This window comes from Bombus flavifrons, chromosome 15 (genome assembly GCF_040668555.2).
Source record: "Bombus flavifrons isolate JBK064 chromosome 15, iyBomFlav1_principal, whole genome shotgun sequence".
NCBI classification, from domain to species: domain Eukaryota; kingdom Metazoa; phylum Arthropoda; class Insecta; order Hymenoptera; family Apidae; genus Bombus; species Bombus flavifrons.
Window position 1 is genome coordinate 2,956,460 of NC_138456.1, and position 15,038 is coordinate 2,971,497.

Sequence of the window (15,038 nt, forward strand, 5' to 3'; positions counted from 1 at the left end):
AAATTCTTCTATTTGCAATATAATTTGCTCTCTGAACTTTATACGAGCTAGCAGATGAATCTCTAAATGCCAATTCCCCGATCGTCTCGTTAGTACGAGAGTAACCATTTGCATAGTAGCAAAATCAATTGGAAAGCGCGTATCTCTCGATATCCATCGAAGCGTAGCTTTCAAACTTGATCAACTTCCGTGCACAACAAACTGGAAACAAGCCGCGGTATTTATACCGTAGCGCTCAATTTCCCTGCAAAAGAATGCAAAAGAAACCGCAAAACCGCGAAAGCCAGTATCCAGAATGGAGTACATCGGCAACTTTCTTCCCCTTGCAGCCCTCGGTCCTTTCCTCGTGGTCGCGCGTGGCTAAAGTAAACAAAGAGAGGGCTCGTTGCAATGCAAATTCACGACGGTTCTCGCGATTACAAAGCCATTAAAGAGCAGCCTATGCAAATGAGAGCGCGTTATATCCCTCCCGGTTATCGTTTTTCTCGCGCTTCTCTCTTGCTTCTTTTTTCCTTTCGTCCTTTTCTAACTCTTGGCCGGGCTTTCCTCTTCAGCTACTACTTGGCAACGACGGAAGAGGAGTCGGCGGTGCAACATTTGTACAGGATATCCACGAAGACCGGTGGAGGGCGGAAACCAAAGTGTTTAAGCTGTGGCATCGTACGGGAAACCGATAGGAACCGGTGCCTCTACAATACCGCGAAATTTTCCACGGATCATTCGCATTACGTGCTCACTTGCGCCGGACCTGGAGTGCCTGACATCGCCATTTACAACAAGGTGAGTTTAAACTACGTATGGGTAACGCGTAGAAAGTCGTACACTTGAAACATTTTGGTCGCGCGATATTTAATTCCAATTTTTGCAATTTTACTGTCAAGACACTTTATCGATCTCTGCGATATAATCTAATTTTATGAATTTCCTCTGTTGTTTGTTTCGTGGAGTTAACTAATTATGCCACGATGAAATTTATTCTGAGAAAGATAATATTTATGATCGATATATTTATTTATCGTGAAGTAATCTTATTATCTAAGGACACTCTATTAGCCTCAATCCGATCGAGTGTCAAGCTACAGATAAAATAGAGAAATTTCTATCAAATTGATAAAGAGACCATCGCGATTAAATCTCACAATAATATTTAACGCCTGCAGTCTACTAATGGAGCACAGAATCAAAACGGTAATTACTAGCGTAATTAGTATCGAATTAATCATAAACTAACCACTGACTGTAATCGGTGTTTGTATCCATAATTCGTTGCGTGTATGCGGCGACTATAGAGTCGGCGTTAGAGATAAAAGAATTAAAAAGTTTCAAATTGAAATCCACGTTTGAAAGAGCGGAAAATTCTTCGGTATAACAATACGACAATAGCTGAACGGAAGAATAATTCGTGTTCTTTCGAAATTTTGCTTGGTATCTCACTCTTGCTTCACGCCTCGACAAAATTGGCAGACGTATTTCACCGGTGATATTCCATCTCTGAAACCCGAAAGGTCTCGAATCCATTGCAACTGCCGCGAAAATCTGCTTGCCATGGATTCGCCGAATTTTAATCCCACACATACGACATAATTTTCCCTTGCTACGTTTCCCTCTATAACTCACGCAAATATATGTATTTCGTCGTTTCCCACTGGCAGCTCCCTTCGGCTGACTGAATAAACGAACTAGCTGACATGTTTCGCGTCGGTTCTTCGCTAAAAAAAACGCAGACCAGTCTGGTAGAACGACGATGACGTATTCCTTTCAAAATTAATCAATTGTTGTATACAAAATTTTCCAGCGTTTCTACCGCTCTTTACGAGTCTCGGTATAATTATTACGTTTGTACGGCATTCGTTCTTCCAACCCGTTAATTTCAAAGTAATTTGGGAAATCGTAACACACACGAACAACAAGGAATAATTAAAACAACAAGGCATTAGTTAAATAACAACAAGGAATAATTAGAATCTTGCGAAGATGTTGATTATTAGCGAACAATGGATGTTAAGTCCATTGATATTTAGATCTTTAGAAACGCGCTCGCAAAGCAATTACGATTTTGTTCGATCTTAAAGTTTGCTAAAGCGCAGCACAAATTGAAAGGGAGCCAATGATCAAAACCTGACCTAAATCCTGACGTCTGAGTAACAAGAGCAGCGAGAACGAAGAAAGAAATGCGAAAGAATTGGAAGATTCGATTTCTAGGGTCGTTCGGTGCATAAGCAACGGCCACCGATAAATCGTCGATCCTCCATGGGCCGAATGATTTGTCAGTGTCCAGGAAGCGGTGGCGCTCGGGCCACCTCGACGGTTCTCTATCTATGTTTTGTGCTGGCGCTTATTGTCAAAGAGTCACCTCCTCGTGGGAAAGCGAGGCGAATAGACGCGACAGATTTAAACGCGCGAGTAGAACCGGCGACCTGACTATCCGGTATCCTCGATAACCCGAATTTCCACCGCCGCCACTAAAACCTTCTTTACCTCTCAGCGCATCGTTCGCAGAATTTCAGCCTGGCGAGCTTTATTCAAACGATCTGTCTCGTCTCTAACCATACCGGTGCTACCATCGAATTTATTTGGAAATATTGAACTTATAGGAAAATAAAATATTGAAAGTCGGATTGTAAATCCTGGCGATTCCTTCCGATCTTATTCCTTAATACTTTTCCTGCCTGGAACTTTCTAGGATTTATTTCACTTTCCACGGATAATATCGTGAAAGAGGTCGTAAATATCTTTTAATGTTTTTGACTTACTACAATTCAGCATAATTACGCAATTGAATGAAATAAATTCAAAGTCGATCGTGAGTTTTGACAATTTTCTTTCCATCTTACGCCTCTTAATCATTTCCATGTAATTTTTATTCGTTGCTTCTCTCCTCCGGCATTTGCTTCTTCTTTTTTTTGGATAATATCGAGAAAAGATCGTAAAAATGGTTAATTTCGATCGATGTTATTACGAATTTAATAGAATCAAGATTCCTGATGTTTCCTAGCGTTTCTCGATGGATCTTGGTTCCAACCATCTGTTTCCTTTCAACGAGTGGTATTCTACGATAGGAAGTTTGTAATTTTAATTGAATTTCGTAATTTCCATAACCCTGGCCAACGTGGCCGCTATCTTAGCCCCACGAGGAGCTTTTTCTCGTTTTTCGCGGCGAGTTTCATTTTCTCCGAGCATATTTAAAAGCGTGGAAAGTTTATTTGGAAATATTCAAACGAAAATTGAAGTTACCGCGGGCTGCAGTTTTGTTTCGTCCCTGCTACCGCCCTCTCATCCCCCTTCTCGTTCAACTCTCAACCGATCGAATTTTAATTTAATTTCTTAATCCTGCTCGTTTAAGCTCGCTTCACCACCGTCTTTTGCTCCGTCGCGAGCGAAACGTTTTATTGCTCTCTCCTTCTTTTTCGCTCTGTTTCTTTTCACTTTCCCCTCTCTTTTGCCGGATCTTCTGAAAATTTCTATGAAAGTATTAAAATTTAATTGTATACCTTTTAGCGAGAAATACGTAACAAAGAAGGGAACAACCGAGGAGAAAGAATGGCGGGGCTGTTATCCAATGAATTCTAAAATTATCGCTTTTAACCGTATCGCCAGCATCAGAGAGAATGAATAGAGTATTAAACAATCAGGTTATATGCTTTATAATCGTTTAACAAATCGCCAGCAACAACCTCTAACGGTTCGCTGCGAGGGAAATACGATACCGTTATCAGTTCGTCGAATTAAATAAATTTTCCCGCCGTTTAACAAACAGCAAACACGATTCGACTAGCTCAGCCATTTTGTTCCACCTCCGTGATCACGCGTACACGAGTTTCGATGTCTGACAACGATTACGTGCATACGTAATTGCATCACTGCGTTATTCGAAATCGATACGCGCTGCAATTTTTAGTTTCATACTTATTTACTTTGTAAAAATTTATTCGACGACTTTTCCTTTTTACAAAAATTTTCTTCGCTCTGCTTTTCGATCAGTGCTAGTTCACTCAAAGGATGGGCTTTGAAAGTGGTCTTTGGATTATTTTGTAGAATTTGAGCGGAATTATCATTCGACGGTTTCTTTAACCCAAACTTTACGTTCGTTACACTCGAGAGTTACGATTATGTAATTACTATAACGTGGATATTTATGCAGTTGCAGGAAATTTGAAAGTAGAAAATTATGGAACACACATAGCATGGAAAAATATATAAGATATTGGAAGTATAGCGCTTGCTATAATACTTGGTAGGTGAAAGAATCTTTTACCGAGATTCTATCTTCTTAATTATATTCTGGAAAATATGAATTTGCGTAAAAATCCGCGGTCTAATAACAATTACTTTACCACAATACACGAACAATTTTATTTTTTTTAAGCAAATTCACTTACTGCATAGCGGTAACAAAGGACGTTTCATTCTGCTTTCATAGAATAAAATACTTCACTTCTAAAAACAATGATCTGACCAAGTATACAGGCTGACGTTTTTCAACGTTGTAATTTGATAGTTTATGCTGTGTTTCATAAATATGAAAATTATAATGCGCTCTGAAATATCAAACAGATATGATAAAATATGTGAAATTCAAACGAATTCGTAACTGGTTCGATATAAAGAGAGAAAATGAATTTGTCCGCCTAATGCTTTGTTCGTGCTTTTTTATTTTTTAATATCATCGAAACGTAAAGTTTCCTTTCAATAAGAGATGTGAGTATTCTATTACATTCCAAAATATCAAATAGGTACGAGTTCACAAGAATTACAGCTCGAGTTTCCTCTGACAACTACGATGGTATTCCAACGATGAAAGTTTCATCCGCGTAGAACTCGAAAACGTTTCCTCGCGCCTCGATTCCAACACTCGAACTCGCACGCTTCCAAAACACTTGCGTATCAACTTTCGATCTCCTGCTCCCCTGCCCCTCAACTTCTAATAGGTCAAACGGAAACTTTCAGTGCTTTCTCAAATTCCTTGCAGCCGTTGCAATTTCAATAAACAGTCTCGTTTCCCTTCTAAGTTTCGGCATTCGATTTGTGTTGCGTATCAAAGGTACAAGGGAAACCTGTAAAAATGCGGCAGATGTTTGTCAATTACCTTTAGCCATATCAAATGTGTTACTATGCCGCGAATATCTACGCAAACGAATATTTTCATAAAGATCATTAAGGAATTTAAACCTAAACAGAAATCTGCTTTATCTATTAAATGTCATAGCGTGTACTCTGTTTTGGATATTCTGTACGTGTTCGTAAAAGTTGGTATCGAACTGGAAAAATGCATAGTGCTGGTCAAAATCAGCAAAACGGTCGTAGTAAACGTGGGTTCAAAAACCATTAGTTTGCAACTTACGAGATGCTTGGCGCATAAAACTATAATTTATAGCGTACAGCTTCGTTGAATGAGTTGATACAACGAATCGTAAACTTCTGCCAAGTGATAAAAGAGAACTGCCGGGCATCTTGCGACACGTGCGTGCATCTACGAGCAGACGCGTAGAAGTGTGCGCCGAAACGAACGAGGAACGTATCGAACAATACAGTGACAAAAACTTGTCGTAATTCCAAAATTAATAGTTTTCAGACCCTTGCTTATTCAGATGTTTTTGCTTGTTTTAACGACTACGCTTCTGAAGCTTGGCACCAACCGTAAACATCCTGTGGATGCATTCTGTGCATTCTTACATCTTTAATTTAATAGAAAAAAATTCACGGCCTATTTATCGCAAGATGCGTACACTACAGCGAATTATTAAGTTTCTCAAGCGTTTTTCTGCCAACGATCCTCAAAAAAATTTATGTATTATAGCACTTTGTTAATCGGTAGGTAAGTTACACGAAACCGATACGTACCAACAGTGTCTAATTTCGTTATAATCTAAGAATTTCTTTCCCGCTCATTTTTACCTTCGTATTTCGTTGTAACCAGAAGATTCTGTTCATAGGATTCGCAATCGTACGGAGCAAAATCGACATGTGAAACATCGCACTTCGATCTTGCTCGACCGTACACTTCTACATTTTATCGCTAAAATGAAAAATATTAAATGAAGATATAAAAAATGGAGGATCGTACACTTAAATGTACAGATCGTAGGGTACACTTAAATCTGCAATTTTGCGTGAGTTTCTCACACTCGAAGCTAAAATTCGTTGAAGCGGAGAAACGATGAGAGGCGTCTTCGCGAGAGAAGCATCGATTATCCTCGAGCTGGTAATTGGATTATCGCTCCTGGGTAGGTGTCGAGGGATGGCGTTTGTCTCGATTGACAAAAACGAGCATGGAAAAAGATGAGGAAAAGAGAAGAGGAGGAGGAGGAGGAGGAGGAGGAGGAAGAGGATTCGACTATTCGGCTTGTCGAGGCGGCACGATTACAGCCGATAATTGGCTTTCCTCGCGGACAAACGCTGTAGACTCTCGGAGAGACTAATTTCCTTTTCCTCGAAGGAGAACCCAGCCGGCGGAAAGTGTTCTTTCTGTTTTTGCCGTCCATTGGCGAACAATCATGGCGGACAGGGGAGGAAACACTTTGCTCGGTGACGTTGGATCGACAGGGGATTCCACGAGCAGGCGCGATAAGTAGCTGATAAGAATGAAATTTTTGACGGTGCTAGAGACCCGATAACGCGAACCGTAGTTTTTATGATACGCTAAACGATCGTGCGAATAAATCTAATGGTGGAAATTTAATGGCGTGAGAACGCTTCGTCGCTTATCAGAGCTTGATGATGAATAACTGAATATTTTTCGTTCTGAGTTATCATATTTTGGAGAGTCGCGAAAAGTGATTAGTCTAATGCTATTCTGCTTTCGAATGATTTATGGCGTGGGTACTTATGTCGGACCGCGTGTGTGATCAGCGAAAATCGCGCTCTTGTTCGAAGCTTATCTTTCGAGTAATAAATGATTTAATTTCACGGTAAGCAATGTCTAATTAGATGTGGAGGAAATAGAGAGGAACGGTTGAAAGTCAAGATAAATAGCCGCGCGGAGAGCGAAATTTACAGAAAGAGAAAGTGAGTGGTGGAAAAGATATATAGACTGCAGGGATGTGTGAAGAAAACACAGGAAAGGAGTGGACACTAGTGGAAATAAATTGAAGTCGATTGACTGATTTATTAGATTTGTAGAAACTTGAGTTTTAGGGCCATCGATCTTTTATCATCTCGACTGTTTAATTAAATACTCAGAATGGTAATTTATATTTAGTAATCTTATTCTATTTATCTTGATAGTTCCTCGTAGAGTTATTTTTCAATTAATAAAAAGTTTCTTATATTCGATGGAAATGTGCCAGTAATTATTCCTTTCGATTTTATGTCAAAGATATTTCCAGATTTTAAAGTATCGAACGTCTTTGTGTTTGTTAAAACGAGAACAATACTGAAACATGAAAATCGAAGAGTTGCATAAAGGCGAGAAATTAAAAACGTGGAATTCAATTTTTAAATATTACAAGTTCTTACGTCCAAAGACGTCGGAGAAGCGCGAAAGCAACGAAACAGACGCAAATCGTGATCTCCTGTGTCGAATTTATCCCGCGATGTCCCATCAAATATCAAAGGCAAGAAAATGAGAGTGATTCTATCAACTAATACACCAAAGTGTGGGTCTGTTCGGGCGATTTATAAATTTTGAATCAATCGCGTGGAAACTCTGAAGAAGCGAGTCGGTAAGTTTATGAGCCGACTGGAAGATTAAACGAGCAGAATAATACATTAAATTCGGCGATGGTTCTCGCCTGACGTAAAGCGTATGTACGTGCTCGACGTTGATGCATGATGGCTTAAAAGTTGGGTCATCTGTTCATAAGATCGCGGGGTAAAGCCTTCGATTTTAAGTCGCCGCGATAAGGGTTGAACTTTGTTTTTCACATGAAATTTGTCTTCTATCCTTTTAACATGATATTTCTTCATTTGGAGGAAATATATGTAAAATGTCCAAATAATATTCATTATAGTAATACGTGAAATAATTCTCTATCCTAAATTTCATTTTTCTAATTATCTTAATAAAAATATGAATTCGTAATTTATATATCATATGAAAGGAGCACGGAAAAAATGGAGAGTGTCAAGTTTGAGCATTTTTCAAAAAACCAAAATATATTTTTCAATATACATATAATGCCACCACTTTTAATTCCCCCATAAATGTTATATCAGAATAGAACGTGTTATTCCTCGTTCGATCTTACGTAATTTTCAACTGTTTCTTGCGATTTTGCGCAAAAGGTACGTCGTACGTACACCTCAATTTCTAGTAAAACCACTGTAAAATTTAGAAAATTTTTATTCAGATTCGTACGACATAGCCAGCGATAAAAAAAACAATCGCAAGAGCGTACGATCAAACGTTACGTTGAAAATTCTTTAGAACTGACACTGCTAGTTGTTCCCGTGGACCTTTATATTCCAAATTGAAATTGATTTGCCTCTTATTACGTTTTAATTTTATAATGAGATTCTTGTTAAAAGAAAATCCAATTAACAGATTATTCTACAAAGTGTAGTCTCGTATCGTTAAATCTCGAAAATTCACAGAACGTGAACGTACGAAACCACGAATAAGAGATAACATAAACTCTGCTGCTGTTTAGTATTCTTTCTTCTATTTCCACTGTCTCGCGAGATATATGTTCCTCGTTGAAATAATTCCTCGAGGGTTCGTAAAACGAAGAAGAGAAGGCTTAAAGAGAGAAAATTGGTGAAGCTGGCGGTGGAAAGCTAGTGGACTAACTACTTAGTAGATTCTATCAAGGACAGTAGATGGTAAATCGAAGCAGTATGTGTGTGTAAGAATCGACGTGTAGGCGAAAAGTTCAGGGAATAAGAATCGCCGTGGAAAATCCTCTGGCGGCAGAAGGTGGCGCCGTGTAGTAAAATAAGGGTAAATTAAGGGTCCAAGTTCGAAGAGGTCCTCTGAGAGGATGGCGAGACGCCTTTCGGTATCGATTGAAACTTAGACGCCACTGTTTTTCTACCAACCGTTCCCACCCGCTATTTGGATAAATATTGAACGACCGTGAACCGGGAATCTTCGATAGCTTCTAATACATAGAGCACTGAGCAAAAATCTTGGGCTATCTACCAAATGGTAATACTTTACCTTTAGAGACGAGTAAAAAAATAAAACGAAAGCGAGGAGACAGAAAAATGCTCGAAACAAAAAATATTATTTGGCTAAAGATAATTATCACGTTTCAGCAGCAACGATTCTTATGCAAATACCGTTGAATAATTTTTTGCCAGAGCTTTCTCTGTTACAATTTTACTATTCAGGTTATTCAAAAAACTTTCTTTCTTCTCTTAACATGGTTTCAATGAGTCTACGCATATTTTATAATTAGTATGACACTCTATTGAAATATTCCCATAAGAATTTATGTATTCGTGATATCAACAAAAATTATTACAAGCAAGATTTTTAGTTTCTTTGGCATTTGAACGTATTCGCAAAGAATATCCAGGATACATTCTTGGTACACGTTTTGCTGACAAAGATCTTAGAACGAAATAACGAAATAATCCTAAGGAAATTGCACATTGTCCTCGCCTACGGAAAGGGAGGATCAACAAGATATTAATATAATATTAAATCTATTTTGTACGCTAGTGTTTCGTAGTTTCCCCGCGTCCTCTTCATAATAAGCGTAATGAACTCAAAACATACATTTTCATCTGTACCATTTCTCATGTTTATCAAAATTCCTCAGTTTTAAACATGTGTTTAAATTCAACTTCTGAAACATAATGGATGTATTTGTACTGATAACAAAATTCTATGAAACACGGTAAACGTAATTAAGAAAAACGTAAAACTATATAAAATACCATCTATAACACTAATATTATAAAAATGAAACTTAATTCAACTTGGAAAATTGACTTTCTCTACTTTATCTCTATGGGAACGATGTTTGTCACATTTCCATGCAATTCGCTTTTTCAGGATTCTTCGAAGTTGCTGGCATGGGAGGAGAACGAGGCGGTTTCCGAGATTATCGCGGAGAAATCGCAACCGGTGGTGCGCCGTTACAAGGTGCCGGTTCCCGGAGGATTTGAGGCTCGTGTCAGACTACTGATTCCACCAAATGCTGATTTGTCGGGCGCCACCAAATATCCCATGCTGATTTTCGTGTGAGTAATCTCATTTCTGCACACGGATAGACAGACACAGGGTAACCGTTCGTAAGACTAAAACCACGAATAAAATCAAGGAGTCCTAGAGGAAGGTAATTAAGAAGTTATTATTTAAGTCAAACTACAAAAGGTTAAGAAAATATTACGACGCTTTTAGCACCTTTGGTACTTTCTAGCGGTCGAAATAAATGGAAATTGGTTTGTGTTTAATTTAGAGACGCTCGCCATAGGAGACTCCTACGTCCATATCGTCTGTGTTATGTAAAAGATTTTAGAGTTTCATTAGTACTGTAATGAGATACAACTGTTATAATTATATTGGTTACATTTAAAAACAATCTGAAAATGTACATATTAGAAGCTACAAGGTATTTATTGCAAACATACATATTCAATAAAAAAATCTATATAAGAAGAGCATAGACATTTTAAACATATAACAAGTGTTAAATTAATAATGATAATGGGTAATTAATTTTGGTGATCTCTACGAAATATATACTTGCGTTAAGTACCTTGTAATTTCTACGAATACCCTTAGGTTGGTTTCAAACTTTACCAATATAATCCCGATAGTCGAGTCTCATAATAGTGTTAATGAAATTTCTAAACGTTTCGTATAACACGCACAATATATTCATAACGGTGCCTTCAAGTATTCGAATTTCATTATTCTATGGAAAGTTCGTAATTGAATATTAAGATATCAAAGCTTGAGTGACTGAAATAACCCTTCCTTACTATATATCTCTCTTCCCTTTCGTTCTGCTTTCTTTTTTTTCTGTGTAAAAATAGAGAAAACGTTTAAAATCGAGCTTGATTTCCCTGGATGTTCCGTTCGCGCAGTTGTCCCTTTTTTCCGCGTATGCAAATGCTGGAGGCCGCCATGAATACGCTTTAATGTCTTCGAAGCGGATCGGAATTATTCGTGCCGAATGGAGAAAAATAAAGAAACGCGCGCGGAAAATACTCGGGTGGCGCGTTGGCCGCGTCACTAGCAGCGTGTCATTTATCAAAAATTTTTTGCCGCCATCTGCCCTATCAGTAGGTGTCGTGAAACGTTCGGGAATATCGTCGTGAAATTCATTTGACTCCGTGTAAACGCGCCTTCTGAATTTTGATGAATCCGCTCTGGGATTTAATTAGCGAGTCGAATATGAAAATCGAGGTCTCGCGTGAAACCACCGCGTATTCTTTCCGTATGTCCCACTGATGAGTCGCATAGATCGATTAAACGAACCTTGTTCCCCTCGATTTTTCTTTGGTTCATAAGCACGCAGTAATATCTTTGCCGTTAAGAAACGCAAAATGCAAACAAAATAGACGTAAAATTTCAATATCTACAAATATTCAAAGATACAATATCCGATACAATATAAAAGAAAAGATACAATATAATTGTTATTTCGAGTTATATTAATCGGGAGAGAATAGCAGAGTTAAATCCGAGATTTTTCTTGGTCGAACGTTTGCCGAGATATACGAGAGAAACGACGAAAAGGAAGAAAGAAAAACGAATAAAGTTGCGATGAATTGTTGGACAGGTTAATTGATAAATTTGATCGAGGTCGAACTCGGCCAGACGTTAATTCGAGTTTCGAAAATTGGATTGTACGACGAAACTCGTTGCAAACGAATTAGACTGTGTATAAATAGAAACGCACGACTCGATTGAATGATTGAATTAAAGTGAATAATTGAATTAGATTTTCTTCGTCTATTCGGCTGAAATTGTTTGATAATTGTCTGACATTCGTGTGTGCGTGCTACTATTGGAAATATAAAATTTACAGTCTCCAGCAACCAAACGTCATAAATTCGATTATCCAACTCTGATTAAATTAAAGATAAAAAGGGAAAGGGTAAAAGCGAAACTACATAATTTCATTCGATCGTATTTTGACAAATATTATCCGCGCGATGTTATACGCTCGTAAATTCAATCAAAAGATCAAATGAAATTTATTGGAGATACCGAACCTCATTACATCGATATATTATATTATAGCAACTCATAATGGCGTTACACGATGTGACAATTTATTCATTTCTTATAAATACCACAGTATATCATTTAATTATCAATTAGTTAAATTGTTGATGCATATAATTTATATTTCTCATACTACTACTTCAGAATCTTTTCCATATTAATGGCAATATCATCTCTTCGATAATGTTTCGGTCTGATCAAAATTGCGTTATACTACTTCCTATAAGCTTTCTTCATGAATAAAACGTCATTAGCTTCGATAGTATTTAACTTACATTTACGTAACGTGTTCGACGTTACAACTTTTCACAAATTTCCTCGAAAGTTACAAATATTTGTATTATTTTTTAAAACGGATAAACTTCGCAAAGCAAACTCATCACGATAATTTGTATTGCAAATATCGTCGATTGTTCTACCAATTCTGAAACAAACTATACACCTCAGCCTGATCTAATCCAATCTCTTCGCAATGCTATAACCCCAGGAGCAATAATCATCCACTGGAGTATTTGAATTTATCAGGAATTTTCTTGCGACAGATACGGAGGTCCAGATTCGTATCAAGTCACGGAGAAGTTCAATGTCGATTGGGGCACGTACCTTGTAACGAACAAGAGTATCATCTATGCAACGATCGACGGCCGTGGTTCCGGTCTAATGGACAACGGCATGCTGTTCGCTGGATATAGAAACTTGGGAACCGTCGAGATCGCTGATCAAATCAACGTAACCAGGTGAGCACAGTCTAGATTCCTTCCATAAAAGAAGAAGCCTGGTTACTTTGCATGCTACACCGTCTGATACGGTCGAGTTTATTGCGCTCTTTCGTAAGGCATCTCAAGTGCTGATAGAATTGTAATTTCAACTCGAGGACCGAACCTAATTCGAGCCGATCTCCTCAACAGGAAGTTTCGATCCTATAACGCGATTGTAATTCTGTTCTAACGAGGGTATTCTAAATCGATTTACTATAAATTCGTCGTCTCTGTATCTAAAAAGAATGTTTATTAAAAGTTTAATAAAAGTTACGAAGAACCAAGGCAATTCGCGAAACACGGGAGACTTTTTTACTCTGGTCATGGTTGCTCGTGATCGGTTTTAGGCACCGTGTATATAAAGGGCTGGGATTAATCGGGTTGGCCGTTAGAAAAACCGTGTTTGCATCTTAAACGGGATAGTGCTTTAAATTTTAAATATGCCGGGTGTAATTTGCTTTTTTCATCAGGGAATATTGGCGGTGTCAGTGATTCGTGGTGGATGTGATGGTGAAAAATGCAAATGGATTTTAATGTCGTAGTTTCATCGTGTGCCGTTCGCAGCGGCTTTGATCGCGACGCCCCTAATTTCGTTGTTCTACGATCCATTCCCTGTCACGCTCGCACCCTCGCATTTTCTCTATTTACATGTAAAATGTCCCCGGGTGCAATTTATCGAGTACCGCTTCCGGTCGCTTTAAATGCAAAAAGACGCACTGCCCTTGTTATTCTATGCATTTTTAATGCTCGTACGTCAACAAAAGGGAGGCCGATTTATATTTCTGCGGGCTGGTTGGTTTTTTATGATTTCGAACGACTCTGCGAACCGATATTGCGGCCGACATCGAGATAAGTCAATTTATGACGTGCCCCCACCCTTCTCTGGCTCGTTTTCTTTTTTCCTTTCACTTTTCTCTCTCTGTCGATCGGTTGATTTATTCGATTGATAGAATGCGAATTTAACAGGTGCTGTACAAATTTAACGCCGTTTTATCAAACCAGCCAACCGCTGCGCGAATGTTACACTGCAGTCAGCTCTGTAAATCGAAGTCCTCGAAAGTATCGTCAACGACGTAGCATGAATTATGCTATTTAAAAAATGATTCAAATTACTCTACTTTTTGACGTTCTAAAGGGCCAGAATTTTGAAAATGAGTTGAAAGAAAAATTTGTTAGTTGCCATTTCATATAAATTGTGCAACGTTGTGTAAAATTCTTGGTCTAGTTAATAAACAAATGTATCTCATAAGAGACGCAAATTAAGCGATAAGTTAATATAATCAAAAAGATGAAACTTAGGTAGAAAATTACTCTACCTATTAAATATTATACATTATTATATATTTCATATATTTTTGCATATTACGTGCATTTTGAGTATTTTTATATCTCTAAAGTTCTTCTAAATTCATAAATATCCGTAACCTAGTCATCTTTTAGAAATAATTAAAGCGAAAACGAGTGGAGAATCCATTAAATTATCCTCGGTTAGTATAAAATGAATATTTATCCCAAATCCATTATCTGAGTCTCCTGTTATTTCATTAAATTTCCTATAAATGCGCAAGCAGTTTCGACTCGCAGTTTCAAGATAACCATCATAAATAAGCTAGAAGTTCTATTTGCACAGTACTGTATATTTATCTCCAAAGTTCTTCAAACTCGAAATTCGGAATGAATTAATTTCGAGTCGAACTGTACTAACACTGGTCGCTCGGAACTACAATAAAAACGAGCGAGATGGACAAAATTACACGTGAATTCGTGGGACAGTGATCACCAGCCAGCAGAGAGGGTTAGAATGGGGCGAAAAAGTTGCCAAGCATCGTCGCGGCGCGGAACTGAAACCGCGACGCGTGCAAAATTAACGACGCAGAAACGACAGCCTCGTTTTTCGTCTCGCCCCCGTTCCCCACATTCACCAGCCTCGAAATTCAAATACTCCTATTTTTCTTTTGCGTCGCGCAACACATCCACGAACTGCTGGCTACCATAGAACGAAGAAACGCGAAAAAGACGCGATTTTTCGAACAGCGCGAACAACAGAGTAAATGGTTGTGGGTTTCTTAGAATTCCCAGTGCAGCTAGCTAGCGAATCTAATTATAGGGGAACCGTTCCGTCGTCGCGCTAGACGCTGACTTATCACCAGCCGACG

The 15,038-nt window shown here is 38.3% G+C and overlaps 1 protein-coding gene across 7 annotated transcripts in view; it reads left to right on the forward strand.

Moving 5' to 3' along the window:
• The window catches only part of LOC138187694 (venom dipeptidyl peptidase 4), a 301,114-nt gene that overhangs the window by 266,979 nt on the left and 19,097 nt on the right, over positions 1-15,038 (forward strand). For all 7 annotated transcript variants that reach the window (XR_011175244.1, XM_069128730.1, XM_069128733.1 and 4 more), the window contains 3 exons: positions 555-780; positions 9,941-10,128; positions 12,667-12,861. Coding sequence is in view for 6 of the 7 variants with exons in the window: in XM_069128730.1 (XP_068984831.1) it covers positions 555-780; positions 9,941-10,128; positions 12,667-12,861 (609 nt within the window). In the remaining variant the exon portion in view is untranslated. The remainder of the gene's footprint in view (positions 1-554; positions 781-9,940; positions 10,129-12,666; positions 12,862-15,038) is intronic.